Source organism: Emys orbicularis, chromosome 2 (assembly GCF_028017835.1).
Source record: "Emys orbicularis isolate rEmyOrb1 chromosome 2, rEmyOrb1.hap1, whole genome shotgun sequence".
Taxonomy (NCBI): Eukaryota; Metazoa; Chordata; order Testudines; family Emydidae; genus Emys; species Emys orbicularis.
In genome coordinates this window covers 207,892,773-207,914,770 of record NC_088684.1, presented here as the reverse complement: position 1 = coordinate 207,914,770, position 21,998 = coordinate 207,892,773, and the positions used below count along the sequence as shown (strand labels likewise).

Below are 21,998 nucleotides of genomic sequence, written 5' to 3'. Positions count from 1 at the left end.
CTTATTATGTGTAGTTCTAACAGAACAAACTTTGAAAGGGATCTTTAGGCTTTGAAACTATAAGTGTCACTAAACTGCCCCACTGTTGGCTATTATGCCACTTGCTGGGCAGATTCTCTGCACGAGAAGAGATTGGATTTCCTGGGGGAGACTGTGGATAGAAATGAAGTGCCTTAGCAAAGCAAGGAGGGGAGACTTTCCCAATGCCTGCTAAACTGTGCCTTTCTCAAGCCAGTGTTGTCATTGACAAAGAAAAAAAATCTCCAGATTAATTTAAAAAATGGGAGAGACAACCTAACCAATGTTCCCCTTCCTCTCCTTTTCTCTCTGTCTCTTATGATAAAAAAAGCTCTTAAAAACTGCTCTTACGGGGCTTAATCCTCTCTCCTCTCTTAAAATCTTTGATGCAGTCTGGCCTCCATCTGTCATCACACACACACACTGAAAAAACAATCTTGTTGAAAATGTGATTCATGACTACAGTGATCTTTGTTAGAACGTTGCTGCATTGGAGCGCTGTGGGCAGATTGAACAGCAGGACTTGGAAGGTTGAGTCAGGGCCACTTTTTTTTTTTTACTGCAGACTTAATGGGTGATTTGCTGGACTGAAATGTGGAAGGTTAACAGCTGAACTATGCTAAGCTTGGTAGAGAGTAAGATGTGCCTGCAATGCCCATTGCAAAGATATTTTAAATTTGTATTACAGTAGCACCCTACAGGACCACCTGAGACCAGGGACACATGGTACAGGACACTGTACAAACACATAGTAAGAAACAGTCCCTGCCCCAAAAACCTTCCAATTCAAACATATCCACATTACAGACAGGGAGCTGAGACGCAGAGAGGTGAAGTGACTTGCCCAAGTTCATACAGGAAGTCTATGGTAGAATCAGGCATTGAACCCAGGTATCCTGAATTCCAGTCCAGTGCCTTAAATTCACTGCTGAAATGCAGGCCTCTCCCACTTGAGCTAAAGGATGAGCTCTGTCTATAGGTTGCTATAGTGTAAAACAGCCAGGATTTGTTAAATGTATTAAACATGATTTTCTTTGTATCTGTTTTCTTAGCTCACAAACTTGCACCCTGGGATGGCTTCAGAGTCTTACTGTCATGGGACCAGCAGTACCTTTGAAATGAACAAGAGGGATATCCTGTTATTTGCCAAAGCATCATGGACTCACCTGGATGAAGATTCTCTGACTCCAACTGTAGTAGACAACCCTCTTCCTCTTTCACAGCTTGGTGAGACCTGGGAATGGCATTACTGGATTCTTAAAAGCCTATTATGACAGAGGATAATGGCATTTTTCTTGCATTGTAGTGACTGCACTAATGACATGAGTACTAAGGCACACACTGCACTAGAAGTAAGATCAGGCTTATAGTCACATGGCTACCTTGAGATAATCATGTCATTTTACAATAATTCCATGGTACACAATATGCAAACTCCAGTGGAAACAATTACACAGTAATAAGCATTAATACTATTGCATTATCTCCTAATAACTCTGGTGATACAAGTTATAAACAAGAATGTCACACAGTTTTTTAGTACCAAAGAGCCTTAAGTGGGGAGTATATGAATGTACAATAAAAGCAGTCCTTTTATTTTTGTTGAGTTTGCCTGACTGCTATATTTGCCAGTTGCTCCCATTAGATCGATCCCCAGTCTTATCCCTTCTCTATTCTATATTTCATTTCTAGTTATTTTAAGGTTTTATACTGTCAGCTATCACCATAGGATTTGAGCCCCTTCCATGTAAAACTGAGAGGAATAGCAAAGTCCATAGTGGGAGTCATGTAGTCCCTGGCACTTCTCCTTTTACTTTTTAAGGCTGATTTGTTTCAGAGTATTTTTTGGTTGGTTGATGTTTATTGACTAAAAGAGGTATCAGTGTTTTATCTACTATTTTAAAACTATTTTGTTAACCCCAAACCTTACACTGCGGAAATGCAGGCCTCTCCCACTTGAGCTAAAGGATGAGCTCTGTCTATAGGTTGATATATTGTGAAACAACCAGGATTTGTAAGATGTATTAAACATGAGTTTCTTTGAATCTGTGTGTGTTGTTTTGGGGTTGGGTTTTGTTTGTTTGTTTGTTTTTTGTTTTTGTTGTTGTTTCCATTTTAGGCCCTGATCTGTTAGTGTGCCTGCACAGTGGGAAAAGATGCAAAACAAACCTAGGCCTTCTTTACATTCATGTTGCACTGAATAGGCTTTAAACTGATTTAGGCCTGGTCTACACTAGGAAATTAGGTCAATTTAACTATGTTTCTCAGGGGAGTGACAAATCCACACCCCAATTTCTGGTTTTGTTAAAATTTTATTTTTGTTGTATTTTTCTGACCATCTCTTATTTATATTTTGGTGAATGCAGTGTCTAACATTTGACAGCGCACAAACTTCCAGGGAATACTCTTCCAATGAACTTTAATCCTAATCCCCTAATTAATTAAAGACTCAGTAGTGACAGCTAGGCTATTTTTTAAACTGATGATTTATCTGAACATCAAGAAGCAAAAAAAAAAAAAAAAAAGCATTAATACATATCAGATTTTCATTGTAGCATTTTTAGCAATTAAATAATTGTCTCTCCGTGCCTCAGTTTCCCCATATGTAAAATAGGTATAATAATCCTTCCTTTCTCCTACCTTTTATTCATCTTCTCCATTTAGATTGTACCATTTTGGGGGCAGGGACTGTCTCTTACTATGTTTTTGTATAGTGCCTAGCACAATGGAACTTCATTTAGAAAGAACTCAAGTTATTGAAATGAAATTACTGGCAGTCTTTCCCTGGATAGCTTTTGCAAATTCTGGGATTAATGGCACTGGGAAATGAAGCAGTTCAGTCATATGGTAAAGGGCTATAAACCAATCAGCAACTGTAGCCAATGACCCTATATCTTTTTTTTATTGTTATTTTTAGAAGATTCTAAAGAAGAAAATATTCGCCACTGGCTGGATTCTGGGTTCTTGTAAGTTTTGGTCATGTTATTGAATAAGTATTTCCTGCATCCTCGAATTATGCCTGTGCACTTAGTGATAGCAACAGTAGAGCTGGCCAGGAATTTTCCATTGGGATGATTTTCTGACAGACAATGCAGTTTCTGAAAAATTGAAATTTTCTGCAGGAAAATTGAAATTTTGCTGAAAATTTTTAATTTTCCATTGGAAAAATCAAAACTAAATATCTGATTTTTAGGTGTGTTCAAAATGTTTTGTTTTGAATCAATTCAACATTAAACTATGTTTCCCTATTATGGTGCATTGCCTCATGGGAGTTGTAGTGCACTTTCCCATTCTCTCATATGGTTTAGGGGGCTACACCTTCAATAATGCAGTATGGATAACCCTCTGACCAAACTGTGTGATGCATCATGGGAGTCATGTGATTTGGGTGGATCATGGGAGATGTTCTCTGCTGAGGGAGTTTGATTTATAGAAAAGAATAGAGGCATCAGACTTCAGTTTCGGGGCTGTTGAAATGTTTTGTTTCTACAGAAAATGGCAAAGTGAAATGTTTCAACATTTCCAAATCAACATTTTTCAGAATATTTTATTCCATAAGGTTTTGCTGTTTGATCCAATTTGTGATGAAAACAAATATTGGAATTTCCCATGGGACATAAATTCTGAATTTTGCTCAGTTGTAGCCTATAGCACTGTGGATACGGTATTTCAGTAGCTAGAACTACATTCTGCCTCTTCATAGGCAGAATTGCACCAGGGAGAAGGAATGGCACAGCCTTAGGAACAGTGTCTGGAGGCATGGTGATGAGTATAAAAGGATGTAGGAAGCATGCCAGCACCTTCTAGGCTTAGCGTGGGCAGGACCATCACCATGGCCTGTGCCACCCAACCTGTCCCACCCAGCCATGCCCCACTTGGTCATTTAGTACAGTATTGCAAGCTAGTGACCACCCCACCACACATATTGGATCTAGTGGGAACCAGATTATGGCTGCCTCCAGTGTGGGTGCACTAAAAAGGGTAAGGCTTTGTTCAACCTCTTCCCTCACTAGTCCATGTGCACAGGGGAAGCCATAATTTTAGTCCTTGATAGATTTAGGGCCATAAACTGCAAGCTTTACTTAGGCAAAATTTTCAGGGACATAAACAGAGGCTTTGCCTGTAGCAAGGACTGCAAGATTGGACCCTTAGTGCTTAATTAAGGTCTCTGAATGTTGGGGAGTGGGGGAGGGGGCATGTACTAGTAGAAATTAAGTTGGGCACAGGGAACATTTTCCTCACCACCATACATACATGGCAGCTCTAATATACATTGAATGCCTAGTGCTGTACTTTTCTATGAAACTGCATCCCCCTACCATATCTATTTAATGAATCATAGAATCATAGAATATCAGGGTTGGAAGGGACCTCAGGAGGTCATCTAGTCCAACCCCCTGCTCAAAGCAGGACCAATTCCCAACTAAATCATCCCAGCCAGGGCTTTGTCAAGCCGGGCCTTAAAAACCTCCAAGGAAGGAGACTCCACCACCTCCCTAGGTAACACATTCCAGTGCTTCACCACCCTCCTAGTGAAATAGTGTTTCCTAATATCCAACCTAGACCTCCCCCACTGCAACTTGAGACCATTGCTCCTTGTTCTGTCATCTGCCATCACTGAGAACAGCCGAGCTCCATCCTCTTTGGAACCCCCCCTCAGGTAGTTGAAAGCAGCTATCAAATCCCCCCTCATTCTTCTCTTCTGGAGACTAAACAATCCCAGTTCCCTCAGCCTCTCCTCATAAGTCATGTGCTCCAGACCCCTAATCATTTTTGTTGCCCTCCGCTGGACTCTTTCCAATTTTTCCACATCCTTCTTGTAGTGTGGGGCCCAAAACTGGACACAGTACTCCAGATGAGGCCTCACCAATGTTGAATAAAGGGGAACGATCACATTCCTCGATCTGCTGGCAATGCCCCTACTTATACAGACCAAAATGCCGTTAGCCTTCTTGGCAACAAGAGCACACTGTTGACTCATATCCAGCTTCTCGTCCACTGTGACCCCTAGGTCCTTTTCTGCTGAACTGCTACCTAGCCGTTCGTTCCCTAGTCTGTAGCAGTGCATAGGATTCTTCCGTCCTAAGTGCAGGACTCTGCACTGGTCTTTGTTGAACCTCATCAGGTTTCTTTTGGCCCAATCCTCTAATTTGTCTAGGTCCCTCTGTATCTGATCCCTACCCTCTAGTGTATCTACCACGCCTCACAGTTTAGTGTCATCTGCAAACTTGCTGAGAGTGCAGTCCACACCATCCTCCAGATCATTAATAAAAATATTAAACAAAACCGGCCCCAGGACCGACCCTTGGGGCACTCCGCTTGAAACCGGCTGCCAACTAGACATGGAGCCATTGATCACTACCCATTGAGCCCGACGATCTAGCCAGCTTTCTATCCACCTTACAGTCCATTCATCCAGCCCATACTTCTTTAACATGGCGGCAAGAATACTGTGGGAGACCGTATCAAAAGCTTTGCTAAAGTCAAGGAATAACACATCCACTGCTTTCCCCTCATCCACAGAGCCAGTTATCTCATCATAGAAGGCAATTAGGTTAGTCAGACACGACTTCCCCTTGGTGAATCCATGCTGACTGTTCCTGATCACTTTCCTCTCCTCTAAGTGTTTCATAATTGATTCCTTGAGGACCTGCTCCATGATTTTTCCAGGGACTGAGGTGAGGCTGACTGGCCTGTAGTTCCCCGGATCCTCCTCCTTCCCTTTTTTAAAGATGGGCACTACATTAGCCTTTTTCCAGTCATCCGGGACCTCCCCCGATCACCATGAGTTTTCAAAAATAATGGCTAATGGCTCTGCAATCTTATCCGCCAACTCCTTTAGCACCCTCGGATGCAGCGCATCCGGCCCCATGGACTTGTGCACATCCAGTTTTTCTAAATAGTCCCGAACCACTTCTTTCTCCACAGAGGGCTGGTCACCTTCTCCCCATACTGTGTTGCCCAGTGCAGCAGTCTGGGAGCTGACCTTGTTCGTGAAGACAGAGGCAAAAAAATTATTGAGTACATTAGCTTTTTCCACATCCTCGGTCACTAGGTTGCCTCCCTCATTCAGTAAGGGGCCCACACTTTCCTTGACTTTCTTCTTGTTGCTAACATACCTGAAGAAACCCTTCTTGTTACTCTTAACATCTCTTGCTAGCTGCAACTCCAAGTGTGATTTGGCCTTCCTGATTTCACTCCTGCATGCCTGAGCAATATTTTTATACTCCTCCCTGGTCATTTGTCCAATCTTCCACTTCTTGTAAGCTTCTTTTTTGCGTTTAAGATCAGCAAGGATTTCACTGTTTAGCCAAGCTGGTCGCCTGCCATATTTACTATTCTTTCTACACATCGGGATGGTTTGTTCCTGCAACCGCAATAAGGATTCTTTAAAATACAGTCAGCTCTCCTGGACCTCTTTGCCCTTCATGTTATTCTCCCAGGGGATCCTGCCCATCTGTTCCCTGAGGGAGTCAAAGTCTGCTTTTCTGAAGTCCAGGGTCCGTATTCTGCTGCTCTCCTTTCTTCCTTGTGTCAGGATCCTGAACTCGACCATCTCATGGTCACTGCCTCCCAAGTTCCCATCCACTTTTGCTTCCCCTACTAATTCTTCCCTGTTTGTGAGCAGCAGGTCAAGAAAAGCTCTGCCCCTAGTTGGTTCCTCCAGCACTTGCACCAGGAAATTGTCCCCTACACTTTCCAAAAACTTCCTGGATTGTCTGTGCACCGCTGTATTGCTCTCCCAGCAGATATCAGGATGATTAAAGTCTCCCATGAGAAACAGGGCCTGCGATCTAGCAATTTCTGCTAGTTGCCAGAAGAAAGCCTCGTCCACCTCATCCCCTGGTCTGGTGGTCTATAGCAGACTCCGACCACGACATCACCCTTGTTGCTCACACTTCTCAACTTTATCCAGAGACTCTCAGGTTTTTCTGCAGTTTCATACCAGAGCTCTGAGCAGTCATACTCCTCTCTTACATACAACGCAACTCCCCCACCTTTTCTGCCCTGCCTGTCCTTCCTGAACAGTTTATATCCATCCATGACAGTACTCAAGTCATGTGAGTTATCCCACCAAGTCTCTGTTATTCCAGTCGCATCATAGTTCCCTGACTGTGCCAGGACTTCCAGTTCTCCCTGCTTGTTTCCCAGGCTTCTTGCATTTGTGTATAGGCACTTAAGATAACTCATCGATCGTCCCTCTTTCTCAGTATGAGACAGGAGTCCTCCCCTCTTGCGCTCTCCTGCTCTTGCTTCCTCCCAGGATCCCATTTCCCCACTTACCTCAGGGCTTTGGTCTCCTTCCCCCGGTGAACCTAGTTTAAAGCCCTCCTCACTAGATTAGCCAGCCTGCTGGCAAAGATGCTCTTCCCTCTCTTCGTTAGGTGGAGCCCGTCTCTGCCTAGCACTCCTCCTTCTCGGAACACCATCCCATGGTCAAAGAATCCAAAGCCTTCTCTCCGACACCACCTGCGTAGCCATTCGTTGACTTCCACGGTCTCTACCCAGGCCTTTTCCTTGCACGGGGAGGATGGACAAGAACACCACTTGCGCCTCAAACTCCTTTATCCTTCTTCCCAGAGCCACGTAGTCTGCAGTGATCCGCTCAAGGTCATTCTTGGCAGTATCATTGGTGCCCACATGGAGAAGCAGGAAGGGGTAGTGATCCGAGGGCTTGATGAGTCTCGGCAGTCTCTCCGTCACATCGTGTATCCTAGCTCCTGGCAAGCAGCAGACCTCTCGGTTTTCCCAGTCGGGGCGGTAGATAGATGACTCAGTCCCCCTGAGGAGGGAGTCTCCGACCACCACCACCCTCCTCCTCCTCTTGGGAGTGGTGGTCGTGGAACCCCCATCCCTAGGACAGTGCATCTTTTGCCTTCCAATCGGTGGAGTCTCCTTCTGCTCCCTTCCCTCAGATGGGTCATAATTCCCTGCATAAGAAGTAACCACTTAAACACTGGCCTTTGAATCTTTAAAGCAGTGCAACAATGCAGATGGGTAGTACTGATGGACCTCCAGGGTAGGATCAGCTGAGTATCATGCTTTTAATGGCGATTTAATTCCTTCTTTTTAAAAAACACATCTTATATTTACAGTTTATCTACAAGTGAAGATTTACAACAAGACAGAGAAAAAGCAGGTAAAACCATAAAAAATCTGGGACATCTGCCTCTCTGGGCAAAGGATTAACTTTAGTCAGTAATGGTAGATATTCTGCATCAGATAGCACATCCATGATTAATAAATAATCAGTAAACGTTTCACCATTTGTCTTGTTCCTCTGAAGAATTGTTCATTTGTACAATACTAAAAGGCACAGCTCTCCATTTGTCTTTGCATCTGCTGTGTAGAGCCTTTCATCCATAGGTAAACTCTCTGTTCCTTCTCCCTCTGGAGTCTCAATCAGAAGACTCCCAAACTAGTACTCAGCAGAGACCTCTTTAATCTCCAGATCCTCAGTGGATGTAAACTTGTGTATCTCCACTCAAGTCAATGGAGATACCTATGCAGATTTCTACCAGTGGACAATCTGGCCCACCGAGTTTTTGTGGTGTTTGATTTGATCTGCTTTAATTCTTGCTTTGATTGTGACATTTCTCCTAATGTACTTGTTAACTGAGGGTAATAGATCTCTGGGTTATGTCAGTGACGGGGGAACATGAAGGGGAGCCAAAAAATCCAACCCCTTGTTCCCTTTCAGATATGTAAGTCCACCAAAGCTTTCAAATCTTGAGTACCTGCTGTGGATCCAAATAACTGCTTAATAATGCTGCTCAGATTCTAACATGGTATTCTCAACTTCCTATTTGCTCAAAATTAAGAGGTATAGAACTTCAAAATGAAATTTCCTCTTATCTTCTCTTAATATCCAGCATCTTCTGTGCTGCTAAAGTGTCCTAGTCCCTTTCAAGTATTAGATACTACATTTAACCCTGCAAAATGTATTCTTTACTGCACATATGTAAGTACATCTTTGCCTGTGAACACAGCACCGATTAGCACTGTTGTCGGCTTAGAAAAATCTTTTAGTTTTGTGTTGTTGTCATAAGCTTTTTCTGACTGATTTCTAAAGGGCATTATTTTCCCAAAAGTATATTCCAGCTCAGTAATCAGATGAAATGTTTTCAGAGTCTAGAATAAATGCATTTTTAGAGATCAGAAAGCGTACCTACTGTACCATCACACTACCTTATGGCCTCTTAGTTTGAGAATTTGTAGGTTCTCTTTCTATATATCCCCTTACAATCCCACTCTGCCGGTTTGGAGATCTTCTGATTAAGGCTCAAGAAGGAAAGGGAAGTGGAGAGCTCACCTATGGATGAAAGTCTACTCAGCAGGTACCCTCAGATGCAAAGATAAATGGTTCTATGTTGTGTCTAAGCCTATTGCTGACAGACTAGTTATGTTCCATGGCTACTCAAAACACTGAAAGCTACGACCATTTCAAATTAACACGCAGCAGCAGCTTCCACAGTGCTGTATTTTTACATTGATGGTGCATGTGTTTGTTTCAATCCCAGTAACACACACTATTGAGGAGTTTACTATAATGTTAAATTTCTGTTGGCAGGGCATCAAGTTCTTTTAGAAGGAAAAATTGGCAAGCCCTATCAAGGAAGAGTTCTAATAACTTCCCACATTTTTTTTTCTTTTGCCTTTGACAGGCACCCAGCATTTTTATAGTGCATCTCCAGCTTTTGATTGCATGAAACCGGAAAAGAGTATACGTTGTGTCATGAGACAAGTAGCAGATTCTTGTGCAAATGGAGCACAGAGTTTGCTATTAGAGGTTCTGGTTTATGTTGCCATAGCAATTACAGAATGCCAACATCCTTTTTGTTCATAATTTTGTTGGTTATCTTTGCAGCGAGTAAACCACAAGAATTTGTGTTAGGATTTATGAGCAGGAAAGTAATCCAGTAGAGAACATGAGGATGCTTTTTCCTTTCTTTGTAGACAAAGCTTTGTTAATAGAAAGCAAATATTTAAATCTCAAGAAAAGAGGTAGAAAGATATTGGCATGTGCCACAGAACGACATCTATTGTTAACCACAGGAAAATATTCTGCCCCAACTTCCAAGCAGCAAGGAAGATTTCGAATCCATGAGTGTGTTATTTCATTGTTGGGAGGAGCAATGAGTTATACTGACACAGCACACTGTATCCTAATCTCACTTATTTACAGTAGTGAGCAAGGTTATTAGATGGTATAAACAAAGTGTAGCTTATAACTTCTAACTGTAGCACCCTGGAACTCCAGTAACCAGTGTTCAATACTTCCAGTTCATAGCCAGACTATTTCTCTAACAAAAACTATTTCAGCTGCTCTGTGACTGTTTTAGCTCCTCCCCAAACACATTACAGATTTGATCCAAAACCTAGTAGAGTCAATGGAAAGACTTCCATTGACTTCACTGGGCATTGGATCTGATGTTACGAGATTGTCTACACTGGAAAGTTATACCAGTATAAGATAAAGTGTGAATTTAAATAGATATAGTTATGCTAGTATAGCCCCCTGTGTGGATACTCTTATCCCTATGAAAATTTAGTCCTCCTGATTCAGGTGAAAATCAAAACTTCAACAAAGCTTGGGGATCAGAATCTTTACAACAAAAAAGGAAACTCATTTAAGAATTGTTCCACATAAATATAAGGAGTTTGGTATATACTGTTAGTGGTGCACCACATCCAAAAACATCTCAACAGTCAACCTGTGGAACTCTTTGCCAGAGGATGTTGTGAAGGCTAAGACTATAACAGGGTTTAAAAAAGAACTAGATAAGTTCATGGAGAATAGGTCCATCAATGACTATTAGCCAGCATGGGCAGGGATGGTGTCCCTAGCCTCTGTTTGCCAGAAGTTGGGAATGGGCAACAGGGGATGGATCACTTGGTGATTACCTGTTCTGTTCATTCCCTCTGAATCACCTGGCATTGGCCACTGCTGGAAGACAGTATCCTGGGCTAGATGGACATTTGGTCTGATCCAGTATGGCTGTTCTTATGTTATCTATTTTCCTTACCACTGAACCCAATTCAGTGCTTAGGTAGGTTGATCATCAGTGGCTAACATGCTCTGTGGGGTCCTATCTCACATCTGTGTGACAATGAAGTTAAAGTTTTCACATATTTGCTGCTTTTGCTAAAATAACATGGTCATGCAATAAAATAAAACTTACGTTTGTTCTAGTTTGACAACATTTCTGTCCTGAGAGGTATTAGGAGTACAAATATAAATGTATTTTCTTATTTGCAGTTTCCTTGGCTAACCCAGGAATGGTGCAAATGACTGTGCAAAGCTATATGAGGTAGGTTTCAGACAATGCATGGCTATATTAGATATAAAGGAAGGAATTTTATATTTAATATTTTCAAAGAAACCACAAAGTTTTTTCTGTAGATACACCTCTACCCCGATATAACGTGATCCAATATAACACGAATTCGCATATAACGCGGTAAAGCAGTGCTCTGGGAGGGGGAGGGGCTGCGCACTACGGCGGATCAAAGCAAGTTCGATATAACACAGTTTCACCTATAACACGGTAAGATTTTTTGCTCCTGAGGACAGCGTTATATCGGGGTAGAGGTGTAGTTGTTTTGGTTTTTTTAACATTAGTACGTTAGTACAAGACATAAGCAAAATTTAAATCTTGTTTAAGCTGTATCTTGTGGGGCAGCTTGGAAGGATAGAGAATGGACCAACTTTTCATCCATAACTATATTAATGAACCTAATCACCTTAGGTACATGTGAGTAAAACGAAGTCCATCTATTACAGAAGCATTAAATTTGTGCCTTAGAAAAAGACTACCAGATTACAGAATGTTCATTCTACAATGAATAGCTCCTTAAAAACAAGCATTATTATCCAGATTATTCGTTACAAATACAGTCAGAAACCTTAACTATGTAAAGAATTGAGATGTAATTTGAAATGTAGTTTCTGCTGTTGCTACTTAGTGAGCCTATTCTATCTGAAACTTTGTTAACAGCAATTATATCCTTTAGAAGTAGGTGGCTAGAGAAACTGTGCTCCCTAAAGGTTCCCCAAAGATTCACCATCTGTCAAAAGCGAGACATTCTGCCACCTTTATAATTAGCATTTACTGGTACCTAACACCTACATTCTAACACCTACTGTAACATACTGTTCTTGAGAATAAGTGTATTGCCATAGTATCATACATGCTCTTCTTCTACGGCCTTGATATTATGTATCATTATAAACTAAGACAAAATGCAAATGTTTACTCTGGAAAAAAATCATAATGACATCCCAAAGGACCCCAAGAGTAAACACACTTCATTGTTACTTTTTCCAACTCCTGTAGATCTCTGCGTCAGTTTTCAGAAACTCCTGTTATGTCAAGATGGAACAGTTTCAACTCGTCCCATTCTCTTCCTAGTGCACCGAAAAGGTTAGTAGTTTCCAGATATTTTCAATCCAAAGCGGTAGGGATTAGTCCCGTTTAGAGACTGACAAATATATGAGGATTAAAAACCCAATAAATGGAGTGTAAAGAATAAAGATACATGGCACCCAATCCTGTTCCCATTGAAGTTAATGGGAGTTCTCTCATTCACTTCAATCAGAACAAAATGGCCCTCCACTGATTAGTAGGCACCTGATACAAAGCTTTCCATTGACATCAGAGGTGAGAATTGAGGCATGTTTGTAAGGCAATGTGAGGAAGGCTGAATTGCTGTAGCATTTGTCTTATCTATTCTATCAAGGATAGAAAGAGGATTTCAATCTATAGGAATATCAACTTCTACATATGTTCCTCTTGCTGAGTACTCTAGATCCGCCTTATCTTTCCAGTCTAATGCATCCCTGGGAGAAAAAATCATGTGCCTCTGAACTGTAAGAATATAACTACCACTAATGGAGTAGTGTGGGGAGAGTGAGATGGAGGAAGGAAATAGAATTTCTGAGCAAAGGCAAAACCATGTAATAACTAAACAAAAAGAAGGGTAATGTCAGGACAGTGATATGAATTGTCTTTGTTTTATCCACAGCATCACTGAATGGTTGGAGCTCTGGGAAAAGGATCCAGTTGAGATTCTGCTGGATTTGGGGTTTGGAACAGAAGAACCTGACATTTGCACTAAAATCCCTTCTCGATTCATCAGTAATGCTTCAGTAGCAAAAGGAATCAACATCCGAGTCTTTCTGGAAGCTCAAAAGCAGCGTATGGACATTGAGAATCCCAATTTATATGGTAAGTGTTCGTCAGAGATGCAACAACAGCAAATAAAGTGGGGGTTGTGGAGGTAGGGAGAGGACCTTGAGAGGGAAAATTAATGAGACCTGGGACCATATTCGGGGGACATAAACACAGTTCTGCAAACTTACAGCATAACTTCTTCCTGAAATGGTTAATACAATTATGATTTTTTAAATGTATCTAACCAGGTCTTCTAACGTAACTGTTTTTATAGGGTAAACAGGCCCTAAGATGTAATATCATCTACAACTATGTTAAAATTTGCTATCTGGGCTGTTATTTTTTAAATTGCATTTATTACTTATATAGAATCAACAATACACCGTGCACTTCACAGACAAGTTCTTTACACCAAAGGAGAACCATGATAAAGCCATGTTAGAGATTCTTTGTTTTTAAGCATAGGTCTGGGAGACACATATTTGGACAATCAGTGTTTTAACATATTTGCACCTAGTGTTGTTCTATCTTCCAAGGATATTGAAAATGTGAAAGGATTCAGAAAAGAGCAATAAGAATAATTTGAGGACTGGAAAACCTGGTTTAGAGTGAGAAACTTAAGAAGATCAATCCATGTAACTAATCAAAGACCAGGTTAAGAGGTGGTTTGATCACAGTCTAAAGGTACATATGTGGAAGATGAGATGTGGAAGAGAAGATTTCAACAATCTACCTACCGATGTGGTATTTTGAAGTCTTTAAATGAAGATTGAAGGGTCTTTCTAAAAAATATGTTCTAGCTCAAATTGAAGTTATGGTCTTGATGCAGAAATTACTTGATGAAATTCACAGGCTTGTCTTTTGCAGGAATTCAGACTAGATGATCATAATGTTCCCTTCTGACCTTACAATCAATTACTCTTTAGTATAGACAGGATTTTAGGATTATGAGCACACCTTGTAATCTCTATGTTCCAATTTCTAATACAAATTCCCCCATATTTATGCTGAAGACTACATAACTCGGATAATAGTCCCACTGAAGCCAATGGAGTTACATATGAAGAAGTGTTAAAGTATCTACCATGAGTAAAGCTACCAAAATCTGGACCCATGTTTCTTAGTATAATTCAAGTAACTGGTGTTTTGTGCCCCATAAATACCAGAGGTAGATAGATCACTTCACTACGTCACTTATCTTAACTCATTCTTGTCTTGCTGCCCTTTCTCATGCAATTAGGAATGCTCTGTGGTGTCAAGATACTGCAATCCATCTTCTTCCAACACCCTCCCAGCACTACACCCTGCCACTAGCAGAGCAGTGAGGATCTGTTCTTCAGGCTCAACATTAGAACTGGTTGACATTTTTCAAATTTTGAAATTACAGATTTTGATTTTTTCAAAGGAAAGGGGGATTTTTTTCACACTGCCCTCCTTTTTTCTACCAACTTTATTCAGTACATATGCTACACACAACTGATCACACTATTCCCTTCCTCCTCCTGTTGCTCAGATACCCCTTCCATTTTTTTTAAAATCTGGACTACACTTCCCAAGTCTGCAATTCTTATTCTTGCACAACTTCCACTCCTGTCTGCTGCACAATGATAGCCAGATGACCTCAAGAACTTCAGTTTGCTCATGAGATGCTCATTGCGGCAGGAGCTCATACATGTTGGCTGCCTTTCTATTCAGAAACTTCATCAAGTAAGCCGTACATTATCGAATGAGAAATGCAACCGAAATGTCTACCCTTACAGAAAATGTTTCATAGACCCGTGTGCCCATCTAAATGTTTACAGCAAACCCACACATCAACAAGATTGGTGTGTGAGCAAGAGAACTCCCCAGATGGAGGAGAGGAGAGGGAAAGAAGAAAATCAATGAGAGTGAAAGGAGTGAGTGAGGAGGAAGGGCAGATTAAAGGAGGAGAAGAAAAGTGAAAGTGTGAAGGAGAAGAGGAAAAGAGATCAGAACGAAAGAGCAAAGGATTAAGTTCTAGCTTGGAAGAGAGAAAAGGAGTGGATGACAGAGGAGGAAGAGATTTGTCTGTCTGACTAGGCAGAGTGGTCTCTCTAGGGTTTGTTGGTTTTTTTTAAATCTCCCAGTTATTAATTTCCCAGTGAAGTCTTTTCTATTTGGGTTTCCCTGTTGGTGGGAGAACAAACTGTGGGTTTGGCTTCCACAGTAAAGTTAGATTTATTATTTTCCTGGGTTTCTAGATCAGTTTAATTGCTGATCTGACCTTTTCAAATGCATTTGCTGCTCAGTTGGTTATTATTTGTTGATGCTTCTGTTTGATTGGTAGTAATTGATTTTTCTGTATAGTCACTGAGCCAGATTTTCAAGAGCTCAGCAATCCTTTGGGCATCTAAATAAAAGCCAGAGGTGAAATCCTGGCTCCATCTAAATCAATGGCCAAACTCCCATTCACTTCAATGGAGCCAAGGTTTCAGCTCTGATTTTTCAGAATAGCTCAGCAGCTCCCATTGTGACACAGATGGCCAGATTTTTATAAGAGCTAAGCACCAAAAATGCTGAGTTGTTTTGAAAATCTAGCTACTTATTGTGGTGTCTAAATAGGAGCTGAACTCTTTAGAAAACCTAGCTAGTTCAAGTCATCCTCAGATGGGAAAGGACTTTACTGGGAATGAATAGCCAGAAAACACAAGTCTTTAGAAGAAGAAAAACGTGTCAGTCGAATTTCTCTCCTTTCTCACTCCCTCCATTTCCCGTCTGTTTTCCTCTTCCTCCTTTTTGATTCTCTGTGCATGTCTGATTTGAGAAACTTTATAGTTTGTACTCATGGATCATCAATCTGGAGGTTCCCCAAGTTATTCTGTATCATATTCTGCATATGTTAAATACTGCATTTCTGAAGCTCTTCTAACTATCCCTGAAAGATAGTTTAATATTTTGACTATAAAATCCAGAGTGCAATATATTTATTGTGTGACTCACTGGAACAGAGGAAAGGTTGCTTAAAGAGAAGGAGGGCATATGTGTTAAGATCCATCATCAGTTTCTGTTTTGTTTTAAATTCCTAGAGCTGTTCAAATATTAGAATTTCTGTCCCAGGGAAAATCACAATACACCAAAATTTGTTAATGTCAATATTTTTTTGTGAGATGGAAAGTTCAAAAAATTAGGATTCAGAAAGGTCAAAACATTTCATTTCAACATATTTGATCGAGGGCTGTCAAGCAATTAAAAAAATTAATCGTGATTAATCGTGCGATTAATCGCACTGTTAAACAATAATAGAATACCATTTATTTTTAAAATATTGGATGTTTTCTACATTTTCAAATATATTGATTTCAATTACAACACAGAATACAAAGTCTACAGTGCTCACTTTATAGTTATTTTTATTACAAATATTTGCACTGTAAAAAAACAAAAGAAATAGTATTTTTCAATTCACCTAATACAAGTCTTGTAGTGCAATCTCTTTATCACGAAAGTTGAACTTATAAATGTAGAATTATGTACAAAAATACCTGCATTCAAAAATAAAACAATGTAAAATTTTAGAGCCTGCAAGTCCACTCAGTCCTACCTCTTGTTCAGCCAATTGTTCAGACAAACAAGTTTGTTTACATTTGCAGGAGGTAATGCTGCCCGCTTCTTGTTTACGATGTCACCTGAAAGTGAGAACAGGCATTCTCGCGGCACTGTTGTAGCCAGCATTGCAAGATATTTATGTGCCAAATGCACTAAAGATTCATATGTCCCTTCATGCTTCAACCACCATTCCAGGGGACATGCGTCCATACTGATGATGCGGACCGACGCATGTTCACTTTCATTATCTGAGTCAGATGCCACCAGCAGAAGGTTGATTTTCTTTTTTGATGGTTCAGGTTCTGTAGTTTCTGCATTGGAGTGTTGTTTTTCTAAGACTTCTGAAAGCATGCTCCATACCTCATCCCTCTCATATTTTGGAACGCAGTTCAGATTCTTAAACCTTTATCTCCTGTAAATGTAAACTAACTTGTTTGTTTTAGCAATTGGCTGAACAAGAAGTAGGATTGAGTAGACTTGTAGGCTCTGAAGTTTTACATTGTTTTGGTTTTGAGTGCAGTTATGTAACAAAAAAAGCTACATTTGTAAGTTGCACTTTCACGATAAAGAGATTGCACTACAATACTTGTATGAGGTGAATTGAAAAATACTATTTCTTTTGTTTATCATTTTTGCAGTGCAAATATTTGTAATAAAAATAATATACACTTGGATTTCAATTACAACACAGAATACAATATATATGAAAATGTAGAAAAACATCCAAAATATTTAATACATTTCAGTTGGTATTCTATTGTTTAACATTGTGATTAAAACTGTGATTAATGACAATTAATGTTTTTAATCGCGATTACTTTTTTTGAGTTAATTGCGTGAGTTAATTGCCATTAATCAACAGGCCTAATTTGATCCAAAGAAAACATTTCAACATTCACAAATCTAAAAAATTTCCTTTCATTTTAACACTCATCTGTGTCCTCCTGAGCTTCCGTGGTGCCTCATGGGAGTTGTAGTTTGGGTGCCTCATGCACCCATTCTTTTTTATGGGCTGGAGTCCCCAGCCAGACTACATCTCTCAGATATACTGTTGTCTTATGACTCCCATGATCCATCATAGCAGTTCAATCAGGGGAGACTGCAGTGCATCATTGTAGAGCTGATCTGAAATGAAGCATTTCAGTTCGACAAACCAAGATGACATGAACCAAAATTAAATATTTCATTTTGATTTTCAAAAGGGTAAAGAAAAATTTAGATTTTGCTTAATTTTTTTTTAATGGAAATATTTTTGCAGAAACCGCATGTTCCATTTAAAAAACATTTTGTTGGAAAATTTCCAGTCACCACTAAAAACGCCAAAGGCCCCTTATTCATTTCCGTGATGGCCACTTATGAGATTCGAAATCCTTATAGCACAGTCTTCTAGACAATTTACCTTGGGACTTAGGTAAAGATAAACTAAAATGTGTTTTTTTTCCCTCTCAGCTATTTAAGACCCGACCTTACAAATTCTTAGACACTGCCCAAATTACACATGCAATATAACTGAGTCAGTGGGCTTGTTTGCAACATTATTATCCTGAGACAATTACAACACAACTGCAAATTCTGGTGTCTCATCTCTATTCCTTAAGGCAGGGGTAGTCCATTATTTTTTTGTCAAGGTCTACATTTCTTGGTCAAGGTATAGTCAAGGTCCAGGCTCCAGAGAAAATAATAAGAAAACAATAACAATAATGATAAGTAGTAAATAAAAAGATTTCGGGGTTAATTCAAAAAGCATCTGGTGGTCTGGATTTGGCCCGCAGTCCGCCTAATGACTACCCCTGACTTAGTCTCATCTATATTACAGATTTCAGCTGTGTTGTAAATGGCTGTGAGGATAACTGTACTGTTATCCGGATCTCACAGCTATAATGTGAATAGGCCCTGATTCACATGAGTAGTCTAATTGTCTTCAGTGGGATTGCATGCATGGGCAAGGATTACTTGAGTGAGTAAGGATTGGCAGAGTTGGGTCCTTAGTATTTAGGAAAAGAGCTAAAAGCTCTGTAAGTAATGTGGGCTAAATTCAGACCTGCTCATCTTACTCACATGTTTAAACATTACTCCTGGGAGCGATCCCACTGAAATCAATGGGGCGGCCTGCATGGGAGGATCAAGCAATGAAGCAATGTTAGCCTGATGTAGTTCCTCAAGTGACTTGGTTGAAATCGGTGCAGTTACACAAGGGATGGATTAGATTGTGCATTGATTACATTCACAATTAGTGAATTATTGTTTGCTTCTCTTTTTCCTCATCATTTGATTCATTCATTAGCTGTCAGAAACTGAGGTCGTTTTTGACATGTTGTTTTGCTTTTGCAATCTATATCAAACTATAAAACGTGGTTCTGATTTAAATTAGAAACGTTAGACCATTCTGTCACTAATAATTCAGAGGAGATTAGAAGTTGGTATTTTTACATCCTGACACGGTTAACAGCCTAACAATGTACAATACTGAGGATATATGTTTTATTCGGGGAATATGTGATGGCATCATTGATATGCAAAGCCATGAATGACTCATACCATCATCCCAAACTCATGCCAATAAAACCTTTATATCACAAAATACCACTCTGTACTCTGTTTACTGGTAGATCCAATTACTAGTTCTTAACCAGAGCTAGTGAGAGCTTTGTCATCGTCCTTAAAAAGACTTTGGGATGGCAAAATCCTCCTCTGAAGTTAAAAATCAGGCAGTGTTTGGAAAAACATGAGTCTTAGAGAGAAATGGTAACAGTCAGGAATTATATGTCATGATACTGGTCCCCATGCACAGGCCCAGCTCAGATCCATGTTAAATATCCCCTTGTTGTCTAATCATCAGTGAACAGTCTGCACGCAGAATATATGCAATACATTTGGCTGCTCACTAGGAGAACCGGAAGCCAAGAACGTTAGAACTTTGCCATCTATTCTCCTTAGTGAATTTCTCAAGGAATCAGGAGCCCTTTTGACATTTTCATTGCCTCAGGAAGGGTTTGGGGCACAATATACAGGCAGATGTGTTGTAGCTCCTTTTATCAATAACCTGACAACATTTTACAATAATGGAAAACTCCAAAATTCTTTGGTTATTATTATTTTTTTTTTTTTTGTAAAACAGATGAAAAATTAAAACATTTCCCTTCAGCTGTTATGCTGTGGAATAATATTCGCCAGCAAATTACAGAGACTTAATAAGCTTAACAAGCTGTGGGAACCGTATGAAACTTCTGTGTGTGCATTCTGCTGTGTCTGTGGAGGACAATGCACTGCTTGTTTTCTGTTGCTCTGAAAACAAGAACAGAGCCTTTAGGGGTTGTATTGGTTAATACAGTGAACTATTTATTGAAATAAATTACAGTACTTAATCACTACCAGCTAAAGGGTTTATACATGTACAGAAGTCTTGGATGACAGCCAACTGTAAATATTTGAGAACTGATCTGATACCTTTATTCACAGTGAGTAGCACCGTACTCTGAGTGGACCAATTGAGCTCAGTGGGGTGACTCATAGTACAAATCGCTATTCAGTCTTAATACTGGAATCAGATCTGGCTTATGGTATTTGAGAACTTGAGGCTTGATTCTGCAGTGCTTACTTATGCTGAGTAGTATTAACACAAGTAGATCCAATGAACTCAATGAAACTGTTTCTATAAGTACTACCTGATTTAAGAGTTGCACAATCAAGCAATTATAACCCTGATCCTAAACCCATTTGAAGTCAATGGAAAGACTGGTTGACTTCAGTGAACTTTGGATCAGGCCCTTAATGTGTTCATTAACAGTGAAAAGTTTTAAAATTAATTATGCTCCAGAAGGTAGTCAATTGTTTCAAATATACAATTCATCTTAATTCACATACATGTAACATGCATGGCCCCAATTTAGCAAAGCACTTAAGCACATGTTTATCTTTAAGCACCTAAATCCATCCCTTTTCAACAAAACATTTAGGGAGTGATTCTCATTTACACTAAGGGCCTTTTAAGTCCATGTTAACTGCCAGCATGGAGTATAGGGCCCATAGTGTAGCTCAGAAACACGCTCTTTAAAGTTCAGTTTAAGCACGTTTAAATTCTTTGCTGAATCTTTGAGTCTCAAGTTAGGCTCCCAAAGCCATATTCATGCATCTCTCTCTGTACGCCCTGCAAATTTTGGTTGCAGAACTTTGGAAACCACTCTTCAAAATTTGGCCTTTAAAATATGGATAAAAAAGAATCCATAATAAAGGGATCTGGAGAAGCCCTAGCATGCATTTCCCAAAGCAGCCTGTTATTTGAAGAATTCCCAGCCTCTCTGAAGAAAAGCAGAGGGGAAAGGCTGAACCACCTTGACAACTGTGTGTAACCTGATAGCGTTAGTTTAGGTCATGACCACATTATTCTTTTCTGTTTTAACAATGGGTCTTTTCATCCCTTTCCATCAAACTCAAGGGCGTTTTCGACAACTGGAAGTCTTGGATCATGTGACTAGTGCCTTCTCCTCTTTGCTGAATGGTGTTAACACCCAGGAACAGAAATCAGAGGAGAGTAATGGGGAAGAAAAGAGCATGACGGACATTGAGAGGAACAAAGCCGAGGCCACACGAGCCAAGCGGAGAAGGCTAGGTCATCTTCTGAGAAAAGCTTCTAGACAGGCAACAATACTGCAAAGGAGCGCTCGGGCTTCTGGAAATTCAGAGTCATTCAAGGATAGAGAAGAACAGTCTCCCACCTATGCTGAGATGGACCGGCGCACAGCAATCAGGACAGGCTTTTCTGAAAATAATACCTTGGTGGGTCTGACAGAGGAACATTCTTCCACTGAGCATGATGCACTGACATTATCACAGCTGCCACAGGCTCCAACCGGGAAATCTCAGGTTTATTCATATATACCTATAAAGCAGCCCCAGCTTCCTTCTGCATCGGAGATGGCTGTCAAAGACAGACCAAGGAAAGAGTCCAATTTGCTCTTGACCCACACACTCAGAAGGGTGTCTGGTCTAAAGGGCAAGCCTCCAGATTCATTTGAAATGGAAGAGGTAAGGCAGATTTCAGTGTACTGTATAAGGACAATGTGCATGTACAGATGGTAAATACAAGTGTAGATCTGGCTTCTCTGGTCCAGGATGAGAGCTAAAGTATAATGTTTTCAAACATCATATCCCCGCACCAGGGAGAGAAGCCAGACCCCTTTCTCTGTGTGTTATAGACTGTTTAAGATTTTCAATTTAGGTTAAAACTACTGTCAAAAA

General features: G+C 40.2%; 1 protein-coding gene across 1 annotated transcript in view; it reads left to right on the top strand.

Annotated features, from left to right (window-relative positions):
• Positions 1-1,076: 1,076 nt before the first annotated feature.
• Positions 1,077-21,998, top strand: part of ITPRID1 (ITPR interacting domain containing 1) — a 60,534-nt gene continuing 39,612 nt past the window's right edge. The window contains exons 1-7 of the mRNA XM_065399122.1: positions 1,077-1,245; positions 2,936-2,984; positions 8,115-8,158; positions 11,279-11,330; positions 12,357-12,443; positions 13,045-13,247; positions 21,196-21,785. Of these exons, the coding sequence (XP_065255194.1) occupies positions 1,092-1,245; positions 2,936-2,984; positions 8,115-8,158; positions 11,279-11,330; positions 12,357-12,443; positions 13,045-13,247; positions 21,196-21,785 (1,179 nt within the window). The 5' untranslated portion in view covers positions 1,077-1,091. The remainder of the gene's footprint in view (positions 1,246-2,935; positions 2,985-8,114; positions 8,159-11,278; positions 11,331-12,356; positions 12,444-13,044; positions 13,248-21,195; positions 21,786-21,998) is intronic.